Source organism: Sapajus apella, unplaced genomic scaffold, assembly GCF_009761245.1.
Source record: "Sapajus apella isolate SASKATOON/1434 unplaced genomic scaffold, GSC_monkey_1.0 scaffold24, whole genome shotgun sequence".
In the NCBI taxonomy this organism is placed as follows: Eukaryota; Metazoa; Chordata; class Mammalia; order Primates; family Cebidae; genus Sapajus; species Sapajus apella.
This window is the reverse complement of record NW_022436964.1, coordinates 7,375,439-7,398,426: the sequence shown is the minus strand read 5'-3', so window position 1 is coordinate 7,398,426 and position 22,988 is coordinate 7,375,439. Positions and strand designations below refer to the sequence as shown.

Here is a 22,988-nt window from a genome sequence, read left to right as displayed (position 1 = left end):
AAAACAAAACAAAACAGAGTGACTCATTCCAACACTCCCAGTTCTGTCCTGTAGGAAGAAGACTATAAAATGATCTGATGATTAGCCTAGGATTTCCATGTTATTTTCATTTTTAGAACCTCTGCATAGGGTTAAAAGTATCAAATAGGCTCTAATTAGGTTTGAACACACAGATCAGCTCATACATCTGACAGAAGAGCTTACCAGTCTGAGTGTACCATGTGATAACAGGATTATTTTTGGTTATTTTAAAAGACCTAAAATCAAATTTCAAGAAAGCAAAGAAGTCAGTTCACCCCATTCCCCACACCACACTTGCTATCATTTACTTGTGTCAGATAATAAAATGATAATCCATTGCCTGTCTAAAGAACACTTACCTCATTGTCTGACTCCACGAGAACTTGATCATATTCACTAAGCGCTACTAGAAACATGATAGAGGTGACATTTTCAAAGCAGTGTATCCATTTTCTTCTCTCTGACCTTTGGCCCCCTACATCGACCATTCTGCAAGGTTAACAATACTCATATTAATAACATGTAAAGTAAAACTAAAAAGTCAACATAAATATAGCACTGCTTACAAACTTGGGGAAAATATTCTCTTGAATGACAATGATCATCCAAGTCAATTCAATTAATACTTATTAAATAACTACTAATTTCCTATTACCTAATATTCAAAATCAAGACATTCTGGGTAATACATCATGGTGGTTATAAGAAAGTTACCAGTGTATACAAAAACTGTAACATTGTAAAAAAAAAAAAAAAATCCTTATCTGTGCCAAGCAAAATGGTATTTTATTTAATGAAGCACCAAGGAGTCTAAAACAGAATGGGTTTTGTGTGGCCCTATTGGCAAGTACTGAACTTCAGTTTCTTTTCCTACAAACTCAGAAAAAAAGATCTTCATGTATTTAAGGATGCTAGATATGACTACAAGTACACTGAAAATACGTGGGGTGCCATACATTTCAATACGGGTGGTATGATGCTTCCACTAAATGCAAATACAACCCCACTCATCCTTTGTTAGCAGGTTAAGCATTTTGGGCAATTTTTTCCTCCCAATATTGGTAAGAATTTGGGACAGGTCTGGCCATGTCAGGTGACACGGTGCGCTAACCCTTGTGTACAAACCAATTCACTCGCTTGCTGGAAATGAAGTGTAAGTGAATGAAGATACTACATGGTATAAGATGGAGGCCATGATGTGAACCATTTCAATTATTCGTTTTTAACACACCAATTCTGTGCTGAATTACTGCTCGGAAACCAACACTGACATCAATTAATTTGAGTGACAATGTATGTCTGAAAATATCTAGTAATGCTTGGCATTGAGTCAAAGTTTCTCCAAATTGTTCAATCTGTATCTTGAATGAAATGCACACAATGTTCATAGAAAAAAAAAAAAAACAGTCTCAGAGAATGAGAGGTTTAAGTACAAAAATTTGAAAGTAGGGCTCTTTAAACATTTGTTAAAATTGCAGTTGCTCCTGGTGTGCTTCCTGGCATTAAAGCTAAGCTAAGAACTCAAGGATCTTCTAAGTGACGGCTTGTAAGCCTTGTAAGGCACAGGAGAGAGCTAAGGGGTAAAACAATGGATCCAGGGAGATCCATGTACTACAGACATCAAAGCCAGAATTCTTAGATCTTCAGAAGTATTAATGCTGGCTCTTCCCTAATGCCAAGGCGTGAATAATATGTTACTAATTTACATGAAATCCTCATTCCATGAAACCCTGTCACACTGGGCCCTAAAAGATGCTTTTGATGAGGGTGAAAAATTATACTTCTAAGTCATTACTTTTACTGTAGTGGCAAAAAATGTACTTCAAAAGCTAGTGTACGAAACGTGAAAAAAACAACTTGTAATTGTAATCTGATTTCAGAATCCACTAATTGTGAAGCAATAATGAGATGAAAATCCCCATGAAACGTTATGTTTTCTGAAAACATTTTGTAGCTTGGAGAAAGGAAATCTGGGTGTCTCAAATTAAAGATTTCTAAATACTATAAACTTAAAACCTAAGTAATATAGAATGCTGGAGCTACAAGGAACTCTGGAGATCATCTAATGCAGTACAACCATTTTACATATTAAAACACTGAGGCTCAGGAATAGTTTCAAAATGCCACCTACTTTGTGGCCATGTCTATTAGACCAATGTATGGCAGCCAGATCTGACCACATGTACAGAGACCAATTAGAATAAAACACAGTGCCCTGGCAAGAAATGAAGGTGGGCCTGCTAATCAGAGTCACTTGGCAGAGTGACATAGGAGACTCTGACTTCTACTTCATAACCAATATTGCACACATCCATCTTCAATGGGATGGGCGTGCTTAGAAAATCAACTCTCCACACTCTAAGACATATTCTCATTTCTCAAATCACCATGTAGTTTGTATTCTAACTAAAAGTACAATGAGTGATTGCATAATAAGAGATTAAATGGAAGTATTTTTTCTCATCCTAAAAACAAAACAACAGAATGCTTCTGTTGAAGTATTATCCAGACAGAACAGCAGCAGTGAGAGATGAGGTAATAAATTCTCATTCTATTTTGCTAGGTAATCAAAGTCATGTATTTTGAAACTTTTCAAGCAACATATTTTATGAATGTAAAATATCACACATTTTTCCTGCTACTGAAAAATTTTGCAATTGGTACCAGAGGACCTAGGAAAAACACCAGCATGAAAACTTCTGACAATACACAATTTCTGTGATTGACAAAATCATATGATCATTCACATCTTACATAATTCTAAAAACATATCCATTGTCCTTATAGTTAAAATGACTGCCCAAAAAACTACAGTTAAGACCAACAGTTTATTTACGGATTTTACTCAATCACGAACAAAACTAAGATTTTATTGATTTCTTAGTGACTTAAATTGAAATGTAAAATGCTCCAGTACAGTACATCTTTCTCTCTTTTTTCTCTTTTTGAGATGGAGTCTTCCTTCGTCATCCAGGCTAGAGTGCAGTGGCACAATCTCGGCTCACTGCAAACTCCGCCTCCTGGGTTCAAGTGATTCTCTCACCTCAGCCTCCCAAGCAGCTAGGATTACAGGCGCCTGCCAGCACGCCTGGCTAATTTTTGTAGTTTTGGTAAGAAGGGGTTTCACCATGTTGGCCTGGCTGGTCTTGAACTCCTGATGCCAGGTAATCCACCCAACTTGGCCTCCCAAAGTGTTGGGATTACAGGCGTGAGACACCACACCCAGCCTCCAGTACATCTTTCTGTTTCCTCCTTCAGGGATATGTTATTTTGTGTAAAATGATAGTAATTGGTATAAAGGCTATCTTGTTTTAAAGCCTACACATGATGTTTTAAAGCCTACACATGATTTCAGTATCTACAGAGTTTACCAAATGTACTCAAGGCATAAAATCTGGGAAATAGGTTTTATGGACTCAGTTACTACCTGAAAATGACACTTTGTAAGTCAAAGGGGTATTCGATGATCCCTGTGGTGGGGACTCGAACTCTAAGCACATCTTGTTGCGTAGGCAGGTAGGCAGGGTCAGCTACACGGTCCAAGTCATTAAGATAGCTAGAGGAAGGAAGACACAATGAGAATGTCAGTGACACCATCACACCAAAGCTGTCTACGGAAAGGGAAGGACAAAAATGAGTCCTAACAGAGTAGTAAAAAAGAGAAAGAAAAAGATCAGAAAGTGGTAGTGAAGTCTGTGGAAAAGAAAGATAAAGTCAACCTTCCATTACTGGAAGGTTATCCAACTATAGATTACCTACACACCACAGTTATCATTTCTTCTCTTATTATCAATTAGAACTCATACTCCTCAGAGGTAGGGAGTGGGAGAAAAAAAGAAAAAGAAATTCAAATAAGTTTCCTATCCTCTACTTGTTATAGCAGGTCTGGTTGTCAAAGCAGGAGTTCAAAACAAATAGTTTTTAAGATAATAGAGTTGCACATAAGGTCAGAATAGGTCCAACCCCCCCCCCCCCCTGCCGGCTGCAAGAACATCAGAGTCTTTTCCTGGAATAAATTTCATTATTCCCCTAAGAGAAGAGAGCAGGATACAGTGTCCTAAATTCTGTCCAGGGCCTAGCCTAAGTCATTCATGATTAATGTGAAGCCATGACATTTCTAGTTACTGCAGTAATAATGTGTCTAAGGTCAGATATTCCCAATATTTGGAGTCACCACACCTTACCTTGAAATTTATCTGGTTATATGACACTTGATACTTTTCCCTTCCCTTAAATTTTTTTTTCTCTTGAAATAACTTTAGACTCATAAGAAGTTGCAAAAGTATTACAGAGCATTCCCCTGTACCCTTCACCCAGCTTCCCCTAACAATAACATCTTATATAACCATACTACATTATCAAAACCAGGAAAATGACACTGATACAATACTATTAAGAAAACTATAGACCTTATTGAATTTTACCCACTGTTGCATACTCATATGCATATCATATGCATATATTATATGTAAGTATACAGTCATCCCTCAGAATTTGTGGGTAACTGGATCCAGAACCTCCTGCACATACCGAAATCCCTAGATGCTCAAGTCCTTCATATAAAATGGCACAGTATTTGCAGATAATGTATGCATAGTTCTCTCCTATACCTAAATCATCTCTAGGTTACTTACAATGTAAATGCTATGTGAATAGTTACTTTACTGTAGTATGTAGGGAAAAATCTGTACATGTTCAGTAAAGATACAATTTTTTTCTGAATATTTTTGATCCACAGGTGGTTGAGTTCACAAATGCAGAACCCATATATACAGAGCACTGACTGTATTACGGGGGGTATCTAGTTGTATGAGATTTTATATGTAGAGATTTGTATAATACCACCACAATCAGGACACAGAATTGTTCTATCACTACAAAGAAACTGCCTGTGTTACCCCTGGCAGCCAGACATATGTTCTTCATCAGTGTAATTTTGCCTTTTCAAGAATCTTTTATTCCACTTGTTTCATTTTCTCAAAGTGTAAAACACAATTTGAAATTCTGAGAATGACATAATTTGATAGAATTCGGTGATATTTTCATATCATAAAATGATATGAATTTAACATTCATAAAATGAATGTTAAATCTATAAGATTCATGAAATCACAAAGTAGGAGGACTAAATCTGACTTTAACAAAGAAATAAAATTATTGCCTCTTTGGTGGCATGTATCAATTCTTTAAGACAAAAAGGTATCAGCCCAGAAATTCCTCCTGCAAATCAATTAATTTGTATTCCCAGGGCCTGATCCCTGATACATTGATTATTCTCTTGCCGGCAATCAGCTCTCTACTGAGTAACAGGAACCAGCCTGTTATCTCCAATTATTGTAAAACTGGCTGGAGGACAAATCGAGGGAGGCTGGGAGAATACTGGTGTGAAAGATAGGAAGAAAACCTAAAAATAAACTAGACCTAGAATTTTAGTAAATACCTTGCCATGATCGTGGAGTCCTCTGATAAGAGCTAACGAGTCCATGTTCTGGGAAGTGATCTGTATTTCACTCTACTGATAAACCAGCTTATCACATCATATATTAAAAATCAGACAGCTACTCTGGATGGAGATTTCTAATTTATCAGCTCCTTTGTTTGAAAAACCTGAATGTACATTTTGAAATCTGTAAGTTCACCATTTATTTAACTACTGTATACAAAAACTTAGAGGAATCAAATAACTTTAAATTTCCACTGGCAAGGTTGCTCAGAAATATACTGCCCGATAAACCATCTCTGCTCACTTAATGCCATACACAGAGGTCAGAACAGAGGGCTGCTAATTCTTGTAATTCAGGTTGCTGTGGTGTTCCTATGGTAAAGGGAAATTGCGGTTTTCTGTTTTCTGAAGATGAACCTAACAGATTACTCATTGCCACTCCATACTAAAGCACAGATGAGTGGTTTGCACAGGAGAATTTAAAGAACCAGTGCATGAAGTGGGAAAATACCTGTCACACTGCTTGGATAAGATGGAATCAGGGACATATCTGCCACTGGAAAACCAGTTACAAGAGGTTACAGGCTACTCTGAAAAAAATTGTCAGTGGTATCACTCCTAAGTTCAGGGTACTGAGCTCAACACTCATACTTGCAAGAATACTTTTTCCTCTTCATCTTTTCAATGGTAGTATAGATCATAGAGAATGACAACAACAGCATAACAGCAACTAACTCACACTGAGCACCTGCTGCCTGCCAGGCTCTGTTCTGTGTGTCCACTGCTCAGGTATCATCACAGTTCACGGCAAAGAAATGGCCATTAAAGACACTCCATTAATTTCTGGTTAACTTAAAAGCAAGCTACAGTTCTTGCTTGCCGTTCTTTTTGCTTTGCCTCAGTTGAATGGTAGGGAGAAAGGCTCACTTCGCTTGGGGTAAAAGAATTAAATTCACCTAGCTTAACAAAAGAAAAGCTGAGAGGAACTGTATCTAGCTCTGCTAGTTGCAATATACATCACCTAGCAATGTTTTGCCAAAAACCAAACCAAAACCCAAAACAAGGCTAAATAAATAAATAAATAAAGCCCCCAACTGAACAAAAGACATAAAAACTATTTTCTCCTTGAGTAAAACCTGGGCAACTGAGAAACTACTCATGACTGAAGATGTGTTACAATTTGTGAAGCAGGTAAAATTTATAGACCAAGAACCGCCCTTCTGGCTGGAAACAGTGGCTCACACCTGTAAGCCTAGCACTTTGGGAGGGCCAGATTACTGGAGGCCAGGAGTTTGAGACCAGCTGGCCAACATGGCAAAACCCCATCTCTACCTAAAATATAAAAATTAGCTTGGTGTGGTGTTGCATGCCTGTAATCCCAGCTACTTGGGAAGCTGAGGCAGAAGAACTGCTTGAACCCAGAAGCAGAGGTTGCAATGAGCCATGAGTGTGCCACTGCACTCCAGACTGAGCAATAGAGACAGACTCTGTCTCAAAAATCAAAACAAAACGAAAACCTGCATTTTTCATTGCCAAGAAGGGGCAAAGAGGTGCTGCCCACATAATCCCAAATCCCACACACTCCCCTCACTCTGGGCTCACAGGACTCAAAGAGGAGGGACTCACAGCACTATCTGTATTTCACATTTGTTAGGAAAAAAAGCTACTCTGTTCCCCTAAAAATGAAGTTCTAGCACGATAAGACTAGAACATCTTCATTTGTTGGTCCTCCTCACATACTGAGAAAAAAGAAATGATCTCTTAACTAAATTGTACTTTCCACTGAGGCATTTTCCATTCTGGAAAAAAAAATTGGTGGAATATGGAGGATAGCTTCATGTTGTATTATTCCATTCATTCAACCTTTAAAAAAAACACACACTGAGATCTGAACAAATTTATATTGTACAGTAAATTCAGAAAGTTAATTATAGCCATAATTTGTTTTGTAGGGATGATTCTGAGTGGCTGTTGAGGTCATTCTCAAGGGTGTTGCCACAGTGACAGGCACAGGTACAATTCCAAGGCAATGTATGTGTAACAAGTGTCTGGCAGTGACTCTCTCTAATGTCAGGGAAAGGAAGCTCCCATGGTTTACATAAGGCTTGTTAAGTATCTCGGAGACAAGCCATTCATGTTAGAAAATGGGAGATTTAGCTGCTTAAACCCGCCTTACTCCAATCCCTCCATGGGGATTTAATGAGTTTTCACTGTTCTGAGACATTATAAATTATTAACATATAATTTGATATTAAAAAAGAAACCCTGAGCTCAATATTCTTCCTCATGCTTGCCCCGTTTGCCCACTCTTGGTGGTCAGGGCCTGCAACTGCCTTCAACCACAGCTATATCAACAACAGTTAGCTAAGGGCCTGGAGCACAGCAGGTGCTCAGCATGGACCAAAATTAAAATTATTTTATGGGAGGTGCTGTAGCGGTTAGAAAGGCAAAAATATAGGAGAGAGGTGGTTGTTAGCTATCCATTCTTATGTAATTACTTCTCTCAGCTGTTACTGGCCTGTATCATATAATAACCAAGTTCTGAATTAAAATGTCTCTGACAAATTAAAGACAACACAGAAAGAAAAGGCATTATTTGTTTAACTTCATTTAGTAGATTTGCTTCCTGTTATTTTTTAGGTCCTGGCTAGAGAAGGATAAAATTTGTATGTCCATTATTATACCTGTTTCAAGCTTTCAGGCCTTAACATTCTAATACAGTGCAAACTGAGGAGGTGGGATCTTATCAACAAGACATTTCTGACATAATTTTCTTGAAGGGAAAAGTAGGTTTTTGATGGTTTTCAATGAAAAGTGAGGGAACAAAGACACTTGTGTAGTAATGTTTCAATGATTCCTTTCTGACTATAAGCAAAATGCAGAGTCGTCTGGAATTAAACAACACATTTTGGCCATGACATTATGGTAGGCGCTACAGATAGGAAGATTCATTGGATATGATCCTTACCTGCAAGGAGTTTATCAACTTGTGGGGAAACAAGGGTTACATAAAAACAAGAATGGTGAGATTTATAGAGAGGAAATGAACCTCTGTGTATTTTGGATACAGTCACTTTCTGGGAACCTGTTCAAATAATCTCTAGTCCTTGGTGATAATCCTCAAAACATTCTTCCATGTAGTATGACTGCACTGCATGAAAGACTTAAGGAAGTCTCTTAACTAAATTGTACTTTCCATTGAGGCATTAGTTTACACCTTGTAACAGACAAATTCTTTACACATTGAACTTCAGGGTCATCTCTGGCTGAAGAAAAATAAATTCAGAAAAAGGACATAATCCACTACTTTAAATGATTAAAATATATAACAGAAACTTCAACTTCACTAAAATAATATGCCCAAATTAAATTATACATAACACTTTCTCTCTTGAATATGTTTTAAAAAGAGATTCCAATTGTTCTTTAATTTTGACAATATTTAATCAATAACAGTTTTGAGTTGACCTTCAAATTAATTTATGCTCCCATTTGACATGAATGAAAGCTGAATTTTAAAAGTCTCTTTTTAAGATTAAAAAGCACCCTCCTTCCCACCTATGTCTGGAAGACTAACTAAAATCCAAACCAAGCACAGTATAGAAATTAAAAATTCAAATGCTTTGTTTTCTCTTAAATGAAAGAAACAAAGAATTAAAATATAGAGATATGAGCTAGCAGGTAAAACATATCACATTACAGCTAGAGTTAATAAATTTTATAAGCCAGGTGTGGTGGCATGTGCCTATAGTCCCAGCTACTTGGAAGGCTGTCAGGCAGAAAGATAGCTTGAACCCAGGAGTTTGAAGCTATAACCACTGCACTCCAGCTTGGGCAACATAATAAGATCCTGACTCTAAATATATACATATTGAAGTTAGAGGCATACAACCATCAGCAATTACTCCAAAAGGCAAAAAGTACCTGCGGGTAGTTAGGTAGGAACAGAAATCTCTGAAATTTCATGAAAATCCAACCAGACATAATAAGATAAACGAAACAGCATCTTGGGGCATTTGCTGTAGCATGACACGGGGTGTGTGTTGGAGGTTGGGGAGCTTTTTAACCCCTGTGTAAGGACCTCCCATGGAGAGGCTGCATTTATAACAAATTTGCAGTTCAAGTCAAATACTAAGATGAAGTTATGGCACAGAAAATGATTCTGGGTAGGTCTTCACATTTTTAATTATTGAAAAGAAGGTTAGAAAAATGAGGTTGACTTCATTTAAAAAAATTAAGAAGACCTCATTGTGAGAGGAACAGTCTTCAGGGAGTTGAAAGCTAGATCATGCCATGAGATGGTATCTGACACTGTCAAAAGCACTAGAAGCTAAAGAGAAATCAGAAACACACGGTTATTGTGCAGTTGCTCTATGACCACAAAGGTTCAAAGGAAAAAAGTGAAAAAAAATTGTAAAGTGACCTGCAAAAACAAATGGAGAAGTAACAGTTCTGCGAAACTGCTATCCTGAGGGGAAAGTCAAGGAGAGGTTTTGGTAGCATGACCTACTCTAGTCCCTTCCTCATCTGGCAAATCCTGTGGCTGACAGGAGCCTGGCTGGTAATCTGGTTAGGCTGGTTAGCAGCATAAGATTGCTCACTCCACAAACACTTCCGTCTCCTAAAAAGCTCATTTTGCAGAGAGCAAATCAATTTTCCTTTTTCCTTTTCAATACCTGGCATACATGTTAGATTTCAAGGATAAGCAGCATTTATTAACAGGTATTTTGTTCATAAGAAGTTTGCTTTTTTTTTATTTTTTTTGAGACGGAGTCTCGCTCTGTCACCCAAGGTGGAGTGCAGTGGCACGATCTTAGCTCACTGCAACCTTCGCCTCGCAAGTTCAAGTGATTCTCTTGCTTCAGCCTCCTGAGTAGCTGGGATTACAGGTGTGTAACACCATACCCGGCTAACTTTTGTATTTTTAGTACAGACAGGGTTTCACTTGGTCAGGCTGGTCTCGAACTCCTGACCTCATGATCCACCTGCCTCAGCCTCCCAAAGTGCTGGGACTACAAGCGTGAGCCACTGCGCCCACCCAAGTTTACTTTGAATACAAAGTTGCAGGCTCTAAACTCAGTGGTAGCAGGTGGGTTATAATCCTACCATTTATAAAAGCAGTTCAAGGGAGACCATTCTGGAGGATAAAAGAGAAGGCTTCAGGATTATGCATTTCAATTTCCCTCTACCAATGAACTAACCCATCTAGAAAAATAAGATTTTTAAAACTAAATTAAATATCTCCTAAAAAAAATCTATCACTGTATTTGGTAGTTTCATTATCTTATGAATCTGAATGTTTGGTGTAAAGAGAACACCAGTGTCAAATGGGGAAAGCGCCAGGCAACTAAGGGTCTGCCAGGCAGACGCCAGCGCCAGGGTCAGGCTGACAGCAATAGATTCTCAGGTGTAGTGCTCAAAAAAAAAATAAATCAACTTTGTAATTGAAAATGAAAACAAAACAATAGGAATGAGAGAGAAAGAGAGAAAATAAAGAAGAAAGGAGGTCTTTTTCAATTTGCCTATTTGGCTTTGTTAACTTATTCATCTTTTATATATGATAGTTTTCAAAGCTGTTGATTAATTTTGACACAGTTCTACAACATATCAAGAAATAGCTGAAGATTACTTTTTAATTCTGGTCTGCCTGTCTTAAAATTGGATGGTGATGCTTTATTCAGTTAACTCACATATATTTATTGGGAATCTGTTATACATTAAATTCCAACGCAGTGTGTTGGGTGGAAGGAGATTGGCACAGAGAACTAGTACAAAATATGTTAAAATACATTTTTTGCCTTTAGGGATCTCAGGCTACCTGTGTAGCAAAGAGAGCACCGATGAATCAATTAAGAAACAATTAAGTGCCAAATTGTGAGCTGCTAATGATGAATGCATTAAGAAGGGAGAAATGATTATGAACTGTAGTCACCGGAGAATAGTGTGCAGTAGAGATGGGGGATGGGTTACTCTGTGCAGACAGAATGGGATTTGAACAGGCAGAAAAGGAGAGACAAGATGAGAAGAAATTAGGAAAGACACAGAATTCCCTTTTTCTTCTATCACTCATTCATTCAACAACTTTTACAGAAAGTCTACAATAAGCTAGGCACTATGCTAGAAAGAAAAAAAGACACAAATCCTGTCCTCAAGGAGATTACAGTCTGGTAATGAAGATAAATGTGTTATAAATAACCATACTATAATGCAGATGTAATGTTGGGTCAAAAGCAAGGTTCCAGTGATTGCAGCCAAGAGTCAGCCATGAGCAACAGGTCATGCTGATGTAAGTGACTCTCCCATGGTCATGTCAGTTATGTCACCTTAATTTAGATACTGGTTCTGTGAGATTAGAACTTTCATTTTGACAAGGATGATCCGGTCTGGAGAGCTGGTCATGTTAGAGCTGGTCATGCTAATCTGAGTTAAGGTAAACTAATTATAAATCAAAATTCAAATCATTCCTGTAATCCCAGCGCTTTGGGAGGCCAAGGCAGGTGGATCACGAGGTCAGGAGCTCCAAACCAGCCTGACCAACGTGGTGAAACCCCGTCTCTACTAAAAATACAAAAATTAGCCAGGCGTGGTGGTGCGTGCCTGTAATCCTCACTACTCAGGAGGCTGAGGCAGGAGAATCACTTGAACAATTCATTATTTTAAACTGAAAAAGACTTTAACCCGATGATGAACAAGAATATCAGTCAACAAGGCTTCTTGGGAGGTAGGGAGTCTAAAAGGATGCTGAATGATCTTACAGGTTACATGAAGACAGCAAGATTCTTTGGCTTCCCCATGACTGGAGGTGGGGTAGGGTTGTCTTCTAGTCATGTGCATGTTCTATTAGCCCTCTTACAAAAGCCTGTAACTCCTATCTCTGCTTCAATTGATTGCTAAATCCTATGAAACCCTCTAATCAGCTGCAACATACCACCATACCATACCAGACACTGCGAGTCACGCATACATGACACATAATCATTGCACTCAGAAGCCAAATCAACTCCATGAACATTTCTGGTTATTCATGCCATGTTTAGTGCTAGACATTTTTTGTTTGGCATTTAGTGGTACTTCCAGGAAATGTGATGTAGAGCTTTCTGTTGCTCACTTCCTATCAATCATTTTATTGTGCAAAGCGGTATTTCTAAAGGACTACTGAAATACTGCAGGCCATCGCTTCACTCAGTACTCTAGTTATCTTGGGGTTAATTCAGAGCATCAGTCTTAAACTAGGTTTTATCTAAATGGCATAAGCAGAGTGATGCTGCTTTTTAATATTTATTCTTCACCTCTAAGAGGGGTTTGAGACAGAGAGAGAGAGAGAGAGAGAGAGAGAGAGAGAGTGTGTGTGTGTGTGTGTGTGTGTGTGTGTGTGTGTGTGTGTGAGAGAGAGAGAGAGAGAGAGAGAGAGAGAGAGTGAGAGAATCTATTTTAGGGCTTTTGGACCGTATGATCACTGTTACAACTATTTGACTCTCCCGCTGGGTGCAAAGCAGCTATAGACAATACATAAACAAATGAGCATAGCCATGTTCCAACCAAACTTTATTTACAAAAATAGGCAGCAGGCCAAATTTGGCCTGCAGTTTTGCTAATCCCTGTTCTATGGTAATAAGCTTTAGCTAGGCACATCGTCATCCTGAGTAGACTGTGGAAATGCCTAGAAAGAAAAGGCCAAACTACTGAAAGTCCAAACAAATGTCCTGCTAAAATGTGAGCAAACAGCACACTGGCTCTCCCAAATGCATAGTGAAATGAATGAAAAACTGGGCCTAATCCCAGCCCTTTTCCCGTTCCTTCTCTGTAATGAAGGTTAGAATAGAGTTAAGCATATCTTAGCCTTATCTTTTCATCTCGAAGAGCATTCTGAAAAGGGAATAATAAAGACCACATCTTAGAATCATCAGTTTCACTGAGAAAGACAAATGCAGGCGTTTTTGTTTGTTGTTTTATCAAAGATTGGAAAATGTGGCCCACTAGATAACAAAGCACAAATAATTAAATATGTCACTCAAGTGAAAAGAATGACACTTTGTGTTATTATTGTCACTCTAAAAACCAGCAAACATATGCAAGAACAATGCCCTCTTCTGAGCTAGCTAAAGATAGCATTTTTAGTAATTTAATCATGCAGAGAATAATTTCTCTGTTCATTACATTTCCAGGTAAATTTTAAGGTGCCAGGTTTTCATTTGACTGCATAGGATAATGACTTCTCAGATAAAAGGAGTCTATTGCAACAGAATCAAAGGACTTTAGAATTTAGGAGGAGTACTGAAGGATTATGTACCACATGTAATCCTTGTCTGAAGAAAGTGAGGCTTAGTCAATGCCCCCAAGGTAGTGAGTAGCAGAGGGAATTCCAACAGGACTTCCATCTAATATTCACACCATACAATGGTCTTATCTGCCTTCAAAAGCCTAGAGTAGGCTTAAACTTTTTTCAAAAAACTATCAGAGGAAAGTGAAGATAACTACAACCGCCAAACCAATATACCCTAAAGTACAAGTATTTGACTCATCCGTCAGCAACTTTTTAGCAAGGTACTTCTGCTTCAAGAAGGACTGGCCTAAGTCAGGTGGATGTGTTACCCTATCTTTGAAATGCCTTTTGTTAAATTCAAATGGCACATAATATATTGGTGCAAGAAGATAATTGGTCATAATAAAAAAAATGTAAGCATGAGTTTAGAAGGAAATTACAATGTTGACTTATGCCAAAAAGCCAATTCATTCATGTTCTTTATGGGCTCCAGATCATGTGGAAATTTCAAGGTGTCTGATCTACCAAACTCCCTGGAAGGAAATTCAGTAAAGCAAGATTAGGAATTATTTTGTCTCTTAAGGCAAAAACAGCTAGGGTAGACTAGCCAAAGCCTGCATATGAGGCCTTTTCTCACTATACACCAATGGAATTGAGACTTGTGTCCTCTGGCTAATGTCAGGGAGCCTTTGGTACTGTAGGCAGTGAACTCACATGACCTGATGTCTCAGTATACTGAAGCAGGTGGTGAAATCTAGGGAGAAAAAATGAACCTACAACCATCTGTTTATTGTGCTCTTTAATCATTTTCAGGGCCTTCAGGTTTTTTTATCAATAATGAAAAAGTTAACAAATGAATCTACAAGACTCCCTAGGATCTTAGAATGCTTTTTATTCTTTCATTAAATAGAATTGGAAGAATTCACCAAATTAAAGCCAATTATCTATTATCTGGAATTTCCCATCGCCTTGTTTTTATCATCATTGCTTGTCCTTTGAGTCATCTGATTGCTTACTATGATAGGCAAGTTGGCTAATCAAAGTAGAAGGGAAGCTCAAATCATTTTATTGTGTCCTTCTTACTGGTTCTGGTAAAAAGTGATTGGCTGGAGTGTCAGGAGAGAGGCTGAGAGATAAAGACTGTAGGTTAAAACAAAGAAATAACATTCCTGAATTATCTGTGGCTGAGAACATCTTCCATGTTAATATGGATAACTGCTGCTTAGCTAAACATGACTAAGTTTTCATAATGATGACCAAAAACCTGTTGGGTTTGTTTTCCAGTCAATTTTATATAATTTTCCTTCTTGACTTTATAAATGTGAGACTATCTGTACACAATATTGATAAAGACCAATAATTTGTTCTTCATGGTAAGTGATAAACCATCAAATCATAGGTATTATCTACTAATTCATCTATCTACCTATCTATCCATCTATCTTATCTAGAAACTGTCAATCACCTATCTATTATCCAACCATCCACCCTGTGTGAGGTTCTATTTCAGTGGTTAAAAGCTTGGGCTCTGGAATAAGCAAATTTGAATTCAACTCCTATTCCATTCACTTACTAAGTATGTGATCTTGAACAAATTATTCAGCCTGAATCCTAGTTTTTTTCTTCTGTTACATGGCCATGCTAAGAACTATGTACCATTGTAGGACGCTTTGAGGATTAAATGAGATAACACATGTAAATGACTAAGCACAGAATCTAACATATAGTAAAGGTTCAGTAAATGGCAGCTATTATTGTCTTTGATAATAAGGCTTTTCAGATCCCAGACCTTCAACAACAGCAGGAAAAAATACTAGAATGCCATCGGTTCTGAAGCTTCATAGTTCATCTATAACAGCCAGAGAGAGATGGTTCCTATACCATGGTCATTGAAATAGTAGAAATTATCCATCTATTATTTCACGAAACAATCACTTGTGAAAGTCAAACATGAGCACTGCTGCCAGGCACTGAGGGTAGAGGAGAGAGGCACTTTAGTAAACGTCATGTCGGAAATAAAAGAGATATACACAGTGTTAAGATAGATGACATAGTGATTTACTGTCACTGGTGTTGGGCAAGGCTTTCAGAAAGGGTGACTCTTGATTTGGATCTTAATGAACAGGAGTTCATCAGAGAGAAAAGATGACAGGCATGCCTGGCCTCTGCTCCCAGCATTCTTTGTAAGTCGCTTGCCCTGCATCTCACAACCAGCAGAGTTGTGGAAAGAACTGCAACTATGCAGGTGTGTGTGGCAGGGAGGTTCTCCTACTAACAGAGATTTAGATGTTATGTATCCCCTAAATCTATACTAAAGTCCTGCCACTAGACACAAGCAGCACCAAAAGAAGTTGGTCCTAAGTTCAGAAATATTTCTGTAAGGTGGTGCTAATGAATAAGAAAGTAGCTCCAGAATAACAATGAAGTATGTTTTTATTATAAAGATAGGAACAACAACACAGAAACCCTATATGAAGAAAAGGAGGCCAGACAACATACTGAAAATGTACTAGGGGGTACACAAAAAAGTCAGAAAGGAAAAGGGATAACAGTTGTCACAACACAGAGAAAGGAATTATTCTGAGTTATCTGTGAACATGATTTAGTACTGGGAATTAGTGATGCCCAATATAGCTTCATCTTTGCCAGTTCGTGGAGCATCCGATGAGACTACACTGAAGAAACATGTGGAACACAGAGGCAAGCCAGGCAGGCTGCTTGGGCACTATGTGTAGAGAATACCAAAACATCCCTGGAGGAGACCTGAAATGTGGGTCCATTTAACTCTGGTTTATACAAACAACCTCTTACATAACTGGCAGGAATAAATTGATTCTACTCCCCTTTAAGTAAACAGAGTCCTCTACAGAAAATGAAGGAAAAAAACCTTCCCGCCTTGGTTTCACTTAGCTAAGGTGATCAAACATCCCTGCCTGTCCTGGAGAGTTCAGTTTATGCCTTCTATTTCACTGTAATTATCAAGACAACCTCCTCTTTCTCAACATGTCCTCGTTCAAATGATTAATTAAATAGCACCAGCTCAAGAGATAAAATCTTCTATGCAGAAGAATGTCAATATAAACCAACTGACAAAACAGGAAAATAATTATTTTACAAATTCTAATGGAATTATTAATTCTGGCAATTATTATCAGTTGGAAATAAAAGCATCAGATCAAGAGCTTATGAAGAACTAGAGATTGCTCAGTGACACACTAACACGACAAGAGACAAGAAAAATATAACTTTATAATGGAGGGTGCCACTACCCTGCAGTAAATCTTAACTTCATCCATCATGGGTAAACAAGTGTGCAACATCACTTATAATATAATCTAGTCACAATTTTTAACTTAAATCTAATAAAGACTTTAAATACAACTTTTAGTTTATGGTAAATCCATGAGATACAGGAGCAAACTAAATCATACTTTGAGAAGCAATCAGGCAAATCTAGGCCAATCTCTTGAAGATGCCAGTAAAATCCAAAATGGGTCTCTACTAGATTAAAAGAACTTTAGGGGATATAACCAGATGTAACGTGAAGTCCTGAAATCAACTACTTCTACAGGACATTCTGGAAGAATTTAGGAAACCTGAATATGAACTGGGTATAGAATGATAAAATGAACTTAATTAATTTTAGGTATAATACTGTATTATTTATTAGGTGGGAAAATGTCCTACTTTTCAAAAAGAGATGTATACTGATATGTCTAAGGATATAAGTACATGTTGTTAGAATTCACTTTAGTACTTCAGCATAAAGTATGGTTAAAAAAGATTTAGGTTACATATATCCACATATATTTTTTTTATTTATTTTTTGGAGATGGAATCTTGCTCTGTCACCCAGGCTGGAGTGCAGTGGCGTGATAGGTCTCAATCTCAGCTCACTGCAATCTCCGCCTCCTGGGTTCAGGCAATTCTCCTGTCTCAGCCTCCCGAGCACCTGGGACTACAGGCCCACAACATCACGCCTCACTACTTTTTTTGTATTTTTAGTAGAGATGGGGTTTCACCATATTAGTCAGGCTGGTCTCAAACTCCTGACCTCAGGTGACCTACCCACGTTGGCCTCCCAAAGTGCTGGGATTACAGGTATAAGCCACCATGCCTGGCCCAGATATATACAATTTAGAAAATCAATTTCTCCTCATTCTCACTAGGGAAATGTAGAACTATTTAAAGAATAATCATTTGAAGGAGTTTAGATCAGCCTGTGCCAGATGGCCCCACATTTTGGTCTTGCCCTATCATAAGGAATGTGCCCTGTTTCTATGGCAGACTACGCCTGCACTGACAGAAGTCTAACATAGCAGCTTTTCCCAGGATCACAGCACTGACAAGTCTGGAGAAACTCTCTAGGAGAGCTCTTGCCCCACTCAAGAATTGGATGGCAGCATCCAACTGTCATACTAACTAATGGGTTCATGTCTAGAAATCCACAAATCTAAACTGAGGGTATATCATCAGAGCTGTGATGAAGTCTTGTCTCAAGAACACATCCATAGTCCAATGCAGGTGCCATCAGTGCAAAGAGGACTCTCAGAGAGTCTATCCCAGGAGGGGGAGGCAAATCCTAAGGGGGTGACGTAACCCTAGTAAGCACATAATTACTAGATACTAGGGGGCTCTGACTGCCCAGTAGCAGGACTCTCTACAGGGAGAACAGTTACAGATGACAGGTAAGGAACAGAATAGGTAGGGAGGGGAAGAGATAAGACAAACTAAAAGTGAAAAGATAGAGGTTAAAAGAAAAATGATACAAGGTGAAGAATCAGTAAATGTAACTTTATAATGGAGGATGCATTAGTTTTAAAGGCGAGGGCAAGATATCACAGTAGCAAAGTGAGAAGCAGTGAGGAGTTAAGAGAGAGCCAGAGAGATTCAAAGCTTAGAGCGGAGGATAAATAAGCAGACAGGAGAGACATAATGAATGGGAACAGGGAATGATGGATGAGACACAGCAGCAACATGGGGAGATAGATGGAATTTGAAATGGCAAAAGAAACAGAAGGACAGAGGGGGCAGGAGTAAAAAAGACAGCTGGTCAAAGGTCGAGGGGGCAGAATTTAGAACAGGCAAGAGCTGAATGCATCTTTTTCATCTCTGTACTCACAGAAACTTATATAGTAGGAGACTAGGAGGAAGGAACAAAGGGAAGAAGGACAGAGGGAGGGAGAATGGCAGAACAGAAGGCAGGCAGGGAGGACAGCAGAAGAGAAAGACCAGAAAGGAGAAGTACTATATGAAGGTGTATAAGAAGGATGAGGAAAGGAGAAATGAAGAAAGCGCACGTTTCAGAGGAAACACAAGAGAGTTAATGCTAGTTAAAACATTAAATATGACAGAGATGGCACTTATGAGCATTGTGTCACATTTCAGAATGGCATAAGTCAAATTTACCATAAGAATGGAAGAACTAGTTTGATCAGGCAACATTTATGTGGCTGATATGAATCACATCTTTTACAAATGCGTGGAATTAAGAGTAAAAAGCATGATAATTTTACTGAAAAAACAGAGTCACATAGCTCTTGGATGTTCCACGCACTTCTGAGTGATGTCAAGCAGCGCATCAGGGCCTCTTATTTTCCCCAAGGGCCAGCCCTCATCCAGTGGATCACTTTATCATATGAAATGGCATAAGGCTGCTGATTATTTTCTACCCATTCTTCTGTCTGCCCAGAACCAAAACAAGAGGCAGATGCTGTATTAATATAACTAATGAAGACAGAAACCTGGCTAAATATTACAAAAAGAAAACTACCTATGAGCCTGGTTATCTAGATTGCTGACTACATTGATCACATTAATCTGATGACTGCCAAATCTTTACTTTCTTTCTGTTAAATCAGATTTATTCTAGAGAAGTAACAGATTTCTAGACTGCAAATCTTTCCCAGGACACTTGAGTTTGACTGAGAGCTCACAAAATTATTCTGGAATGTATGCAAAATCAGACTCACATGCAATTTTCATGCAAAGGAAAACCCATCCATCAACATAACAGTGGCTCTCAGAAAGCAGTCAAAGTTGTTGGGTCTGAAAACTGGAAACCAGGAAGTCTGATGTTTTAAGAAGCCATAATCAAACATATTTCTGTTTGCAGTTTCAAACGTGTGTAGGTGTTTTCTAGCACATAAATAAGATCGGATTTTATATCAAAAATTATTATTACAAGATTTCAAGTAACAGTGGCATTTGTGAGAATTGCTAGTTTGCAATTTGGGGGAGGAGACAGGTTTGTGAAATCAGATTCCTAGAGTCTTCCGTTTGTTTTTCAAACAGAAAACAGTAAAAGAAATGTTCTCCCTGACTCATGATACCAGTTCCTTATAATCTAATCTAGATTTATGAGGTTGGCCTAAGTTCATTATCTATACTCCCTAACTTTTGAAGCTTGAATCGTATATGACATACACAGGACAGAATGAAGAAGTTATGATAATCGCAAGACCTTCACATGGAAGTAAAGAAAAAATCCACAGGGCCTCCTGGAAGGATACTCACTATTTGGTAGAGTCAGATAACTGATATTCTCGTCGTCTATCATAGCATTCCTGGATTCCAGGATCATTCCATAAACTCTTTATTGCATCTACATATGGATTCTCAAAAGCAGACACCTTCTCCACATCAACTTCTCGAACTAATTGGGCATGAGCCTGTTTAAATTTAAAAAAAAAAAAAAAAAGGCAGTTTTAATACTCTATTACTTTCCAAATTATCTTTGGTTTGCATATTACATTGCACACAATTCAGGTAACATCTTCCTTCATATACTGGTCCTTAAACTGGTTTACAATAAAGTCATGTTTCATATTTTTTGTTTTTCTTAGAGAGAACTCAGTCCCAAATCTTTTCCTCCAGAGTAAACCTTGAGGCTATTTAGAATGGATTAGAGGAAACTAGAGGAAGTGTCGTACTCAGCTCTCCCATCAGAACAATGAAAATGTTATGCTTACATATACCACTACTTTTAGGTATTATCATAATCCTAAAATAATATTATTAAAAGAAAAGGGGACAGGAGTAATTATCCCCTCTGTTTATAGTTTAGTATAATAAAACATATAATATAGCCAGCTTATGGGTGTCATGTGTCTAAGCAGAAACTCAATCAGATTAGCTTCTCTAGTTCACTTTCAGGACAGGCTGTAAAACCACTAGAAGAACAATTAATATTAATAATTTAATCTGGACAACAATGATAATTACCCCTCCACTCTTATGCACCCAAACTTCCAAAATATTTATTTTTTATCTGCCTTATCTACATTATCAGATTGAGTACCCCCTATTTAATTTTCTAACAATGTAAAAGAACTTGGTTATCTTCATTTAGCAGGAAAGAGATAAAGAAATTAAGATTTTTTTCAGTAAGATTGCAACAAAAATATTTTATGGTCAACCCTCAAATTAGCCAGACTACACCACTGCCTAACAATCCCAATCAAACTAGGATTTATTGAATGCAATAGATATACACAAAGCATACATATATAAACATGCAACTAAGCACAAATAACTAATTATGCTGGACACTGGAGGCCGACGGCTGACAATTATTGAAACAGTCCTGATTTTGTACAGAAATATAAACTTTGAAACAAGGTTAGTGAATGGCTATCATGATGACATCATGGCCAAACTATTCATTTCACAGAGTATTAAGCAGGTAGAATTTTAATAAATGTAATCCATGTTAGGCCCTGTCTAGTTCCCAATCTTTACCTTCCTTCTCTTCTTTTGTGTGGGAAGGGCCCCATGCCAATAGACTAATCTTGACTTAAGGTTTTAGGAAGCTCAATACAGTGAGACTGAAGAAATCACCTTCCTTATTTGCTCTGTTCTGACTGTGACAATCAGATCTAGTAACTGAGAAGCCCCAGCTCTTGCTGGTATTCTGATTTTGGAAAATAAATCCCTGTAGCTGCTTTCTGTACTGAGTCCCTGTGTAGGCAATCTGCAGTGTTATCCCACCCACGATCATACCAGCCTGTAGTCCTATTCCTTAATCCCATGCCAGGTGGGGCCCACCTCAATCATCATTCCCTCTGAGACCTGCCCTTTGAAAACAGAGCATCACTGACTCCTCAATGAATCCCCACTGCTGTGCTCTGCCTCTCAAGAGCATCCATTACTCCATGTTGAACCTCCCAGATCCCCAGGGTCAGTACTGGCCCCATATGCTCCAAGCACATGTGGCTTCCTCCACTCTGCTCAACCTCTGCAGGTATGTCTAATGTCAAGTTTCAACCCTTGCCTTTTGGCCTTTACTCATTGCATATGAACAAGTTCTCTCTGTCCTGAGATACAACAATGATCACCCTTGATCTAATCCTAAATTACATTCCCATGGTTGCATCTCTACTACTGGGTTCTCCTGAGGATCCTGTGAATCTTGGGGAGGTAGGTGGGGGAAGGCATGTGGATATATGCAGGGTGGTTTCCTGCTGGATTGAGTCTAAAGTCAAGGTTTTGAATCTGACTCTGCTGCTTCTTGTGTGCAGCACACAGAGAAATACATATCCTAATTAAAGAGGGCAGATGCCATTTAGCTCCAAACAAGTATTGCCATTGGAAATGTAGGCCCATTTGACCAGATCCTCCAATTTTTTTTCAAGGAAAGCCAAAAATCTAGATTTTTCTTTAAAATACCTCAAGTTTTGAATCTTGGCAACTCTATAAAAGACAAAATATATCTTTTGCCTGAAATGAACTGCAGGGCCACTCATTTACAACATTTATTCTAAAAGATTCTTCTTTTGCTCCTCTAAAAAGCTTGGCCAAGCACTATGTTCCTAAAGAGCCCCTGGAAAGTGGTAGGTGGGTACCAGTTAACACATGCTAATGAATGAATAATTTTCCAGCATTTTCCGTAATAATATTTAGACAAACTATTCTACTATGCATAGAAAGAAATGGTTGAGATCCCTCTCTGAACTGGGTCAAAGCTAAATGATGACATAGGCAAACATAGACAGTATTTCTAAAATGAACTTGATGTTCACTACCCTAGGCCAAGCCATGTTATTTGGAAGAATTGGGTTTCTGTTTCTAGAGCAGTTGTCTTCTACTAGAGAAAAGTTTCAGGATACCAGACACTTTTCGCTATTATGATAAAATGTTTATTAGATCCCTGTGAGATGCCAGGCAATACAACGAGGGAATTAGTTCTTGCTGTGTGTCTGTGAATGTCTCCGTGTGTGTGTGTGTGTGTGTGTGTCAACCAAAAAAGCAAACAAAGGACAA

General features: G+C 38.2%; 1 protein-coding gene across 1 annotated transcript in view; it reads right to left on the bottom strand.

Annotated features, from left to right (window-relative positions):
- The window catches only part of GNAQ (G protein subunit alpha q), a 323,586-nt gene that overhangs the window by 89,966 nt on the left and 210,632 nt on the right, over positions 1–22,988 (bottom strand). The window contains exons 3-5 of the mRNA XM_032290657.1: positions 20,244–20,398; positions 3,449–3,577; positions 381–510 (exon numbers count right to left, since the gene is read on the bottom strand). Coding sequence (XP_032146548.1) covers positions 381–510; positions 3,449–3,577; positions 20,244–20,398 — 414 coding nt within the window. The remainder of the gene's footprint in view (positions 1–380; positions 511–3,448; positions 3,578–20,243; positions 20,399–22,988) is intronic.